Source organism: Austrofundulus limnaeus, unplaced genomic scaffold (genome assembly GCF_001266775.1).
Source record: "Austrofundulus limnaeus strain Quisiro unplaced genomic scaffold, Austrofundulus_limnaeus-1.0 Scaffold872, whole genome shotgun sequence".
NCBI lineage: Eukaryota > Metazoa > Chordata > Actinopteri > Cyprinodontiformes > Rivulidae > Austrofundulus > Austrofundulus limnaeus.
In genome coordinates, this window is record NW_013953274.1 from 40,152 (window position 1) to 44,246 (window position 4,095).

The 4,095-nt window shown below is 39.7% G+C and overlaps 1 protein-coding gene across 1 annotated transcript in view; it reads right to left on the minus strand.

Annotated features, from left to right (window-relative positions):
- Window positions 1-4,095, minus strand: part of bms1 (BMS1 ribosome biogenesis factor) — a gene marked incomplete at its 3' end in the record, with an annotated part of 44,359 nt that overhangs the window by 10,444 nt on the left and 29,820 nt on the right. Inside the window, 1 exon segment of the mRNA XM_014029232.1 lies at window positions 1,129-1,309. Within this exon segment, the coding sequence (XP_013884686.1) occupies window positions 1,129-1,309 (181 nt within the window).

Consider the following 4,095-nt stretch of genomic DNA (forward strand, 5'->3'; position numbering starts at 1 on the left):
AGACTACTGTCAGTAACACACTACACCACCAGCAGGCTGGGACTAATGTAACAAAGACTACTGTCAGTAACACACTACACCACCAGCAGGCTGGGACTAATGTAACAAAGACTACTGTCAGTAACACACTACACCACCAGGAGGTTGGGACTAACCTAACAAAGACTACCATCAGTAACACACTACACCACCAGGAGACTGGGACTAATGTAACAAAGACTACTGTCAGTAACACACTACACCACCAGGAGGTTGGGACTAACCTAACAAAGACTACCATCAGTAACACACTACACCACCAGGAGACTGGGACTAATGTAACAAAGACTACTGTCAGTAACACACTACACCACCCGGGACTCAGATCCTGCAGGGCCAGACGTGTTCCTCTGTTTAAGCCAGTACATATCCAGGCCCGTCTGAAGTTTGTTAGGAGAGCATTTGGATGTTCCAGAGGAGTACTGGTAGAAAGTCTTATGGTCAGATGAAACCAAAGTAGAACCGTTTGGTAGAAACAGAACTCATCGTGTTTGGAGGAGAGTGAATGCTGAGTTGCATCTTAAGAACACCATACCTACTGTGAAGCATGGGGGTGGCAACATCATGTTTTGGCACTGTTTCTCTGCAAAGGGACCAGGACGACTGATCTGTGTCCATGAAAGAATGAGTGGGGCCATGTATGGTGAGATTTTGAGAGCAAAACTTCCATCAGCAATCATTGAAGATGAAACATGATGGGTCTTTCAGCATGATGATGATCCCAATCACACCACCAGGGTAACGAAGGACTGGCTTCATAAGAAGCATTTCCAGGTCCTGGAGTGGCCTAGCCAGTAAATAATACTGAGTTTGTGTTGTGAAAGACTTACAGCTACATCCGGCCTAATTCTAGCAGTGTGTGTAAAACTGACTTAATAATAGTCATCTTTGGTTTCTAAGATTAGGTGGCAGCCATCTTGAACTGGGAAAACTCCAAAAGTTAATCTGCTTTAGATGCWCACACAATGAATACTTTCTGCAAGKTTRATTAAAATCTRTCCAGTGGGTCAAATTTAATTTCATAAACATTTTAAGACCAAAATGTTAGTAAAGTTAGTGAACAGCTGAAAAGCATTTCATGTTCCTCACCCCAAATGGAGGCTCCACAGTGCATGTGCTGTGGTGTGTATTTAAGCAGGCGGTGGCGACCGTTGTGATCCTCAATGTGGTAGAGAGGGATGGTCTGGAAACGTCTCCAGCCCAAGGAGAAGATGAGTGGGTCTCTTGTCTTCAGGATACGGTCATACCACCTGTGTTTCTTCAGTCGCATCTGACAGTACACACAAATTTTAAACCGTTTGTGCAATGTTCCAATGGCTCTTCTGAACATTTGTTCTACATTTTTGTTCTGAGTAACTCTACAACTAGGGCTTAAAGATTTGTAATGTCTACCCTACTTTTTGTGTTACTTCATGGGCTTTTTAAATTTGCTTTCAGAGACACCATCAGTCATGGTTGTATTGTTGACTGCTTGAATGGATTCATCTTTACCCGTGAACACCACAAAGTCACAGGCTCAACTCTAGGGCTGTAGCAATATAATCTCACGATACGATATGATATTCTGCTCACGATACGATAAATATATCACAATATTCAGCGAACAATAMGATTCGATTTCCTGAACGATTTTAGAAGGACACAGTGATTTTGGTGACATTTTGTGACTGTTCCATAGACTTGTATTGAATTAACTGAACTGAAAACTGATTAAAAGCAGCAACTACACAATACCTGATCTGATTGGACAGAGACCTAGAGTCTACAGAATCAAAGATGTGGTGAGACAACTGGTTTTCTTTAACTGAAACAGTGCAAACTGTAGCTTACAGGCCTAAATAATATTTAGTTCTATCCAGGTAAATTTGGCCAATAAAGAGTAAATGTTCCCAAATCTTCAGGATTTGTTGTTTATGATGAGAGGAATTAACACAAAGACTTGGAGGTAAATTATTTTGTTCCCATGTTACAGAGGGGGAACAGATTATTTTAAACAACTGAAATATTTGGTTCTTGTATCAGCAATAAAAAAAATTATAAATACACACAATGTGTTGGAAGACAGTGTTTGGTGTCTGACTGATAAACAGTGAGGCTAAAGACAACATGAGAAANTGTTAGAAGGAGCTTATATTATAAACTCTTTCTAATCTGAATTATTCATATCATACTTATATCCGCTTTGACTTATTTTTTAGTAATCAAAGTTTCATGTCTATGTTCACTAATGACTAATGAATAAAAAATATCAGATAACAGAATCTTCAAACCTTAACAAAGCAAGTGTTCTTAAAGATCTTGTAAGGATAGCCAATCAGTTTGAGCTTCTTCACGATTGTCACTGATTTATCCAAATCCAGGACGACTCCTGTGGCTGCGATGCGGAAATTTGCCTGCAAAGACAGCAGAACAATGTGTATGTAAACTTTAAAGCAAAATATTTTGATGTACTAAAAGTAACAGCTAACACATGAACAAAATCTTTTCGGAATTGTGTGACATTATCTGTATATTTGTGATTCACTGGTAAACAATTTGTTRTCTCAAGTGACTCCAGCTTACTTTTGTTCCTGCCACTGACTGTAGAGCGAGGAAACCAGAACCTTGTGGTGTAATGGGACCTTAAGAGAAACAAAACGATAAAGCATTTAGCTGGAATAAATCTGATCATTTAAAATCTTACACTAAAGCCTGYTATCCAAGACTTCTAAATATCTGAGATGGAACAGGTGATGACCCTAAGTGGTTAAAAGTTTTCAAGGTGAGCATCAATTTAACATCAAACCATCAGTTGTAGACAATGACTAATTTTTAAAGGTTTTGGTMAAATCCATTCTGTGGTKTRTAAGATACTTTGCTAACATACAAACAGGGCTGACTCACAACAATTATTTCTGAAGATTTATATAATTGGGGAAAAAGATATTTAGTCATCCACCAAGTGTTCAAGTTCTCACATATAAAAAGATGAGAGGTCTGTAATTGACATCATAATTAGACCTCAACTATGAGAGACAAAATGATCTAGAAAATCACATTGTCTGAAGTTTGTAAGAGTTTATTTGGAAATTATGGTGGAAAATAAGTATTTGGTCAATAACAATCAAGATTTCTGTATCTCACAGATCTGTAACTTCTTCTTTAAGAGGATCCTCTGTCCTCCACTCACTGCCTGTAGTAATGGCACCTGTTCGAACTTGTTGTCGGTATAAAAACACCTGTTGCAACCTCAAACAGCCACACTCCAAATAGGGAAGACCAAAGAGCTGTGTAAGGACACCAGAAAAAAACTGTAGACCTGCACCAGGCTGGAAGACTGTATCTGCAGTAAGAAAGCAGCTTGGTGTGAAGAAATCTACTGTGGGAGCAATAATTTAAAAATGAAAGACCTAAAAGACCACTGATAATCTCCCTCAATCAGGGGCTCCACACAAGATCTCACACAGTGGGGTGAAAATGATCAAAAAAACAGTGAAGAAAAATCCCAAAACCACACAGGGGACCAGGTGAATGACCTGCAGAAGACTGGGACTAACCTAACAAAGACTACTGTCAGTAACACACTACACCACCAGGAGACTGGGACTAACCTAACAAATACTACTATCATTAACACACTACACCACCAGGAGACTGGGACTAACATAACAAATACTACCATCAGTAACACACTACACCACCAGGAGACTGGGACTAACATAACAAATACTACCATCAGTAACACACTACACCACCAGGAGGCTGGGACTAACATAACAAATACTACCATCAGTAACACACTACACCACCAGGAGGCTGGGACTAATGTAACAAATACTACCATCTGTAACACACTACACCACCAGGAGGCTGGGACTAATGTAACAAATACTACCATCTGTAACACACTACACCACCAGGAGGCTGGGACTAATGTAACAAATACTACCATCTGTAACACACTACACCACCAGGAGGCTGGGACTAATGTAACAAATACTACCATCTGTAACACACTACACCACCAGGAGGCTGGGACTAATGTAACAAAGACTACTGTCAGTAGCACACTACACC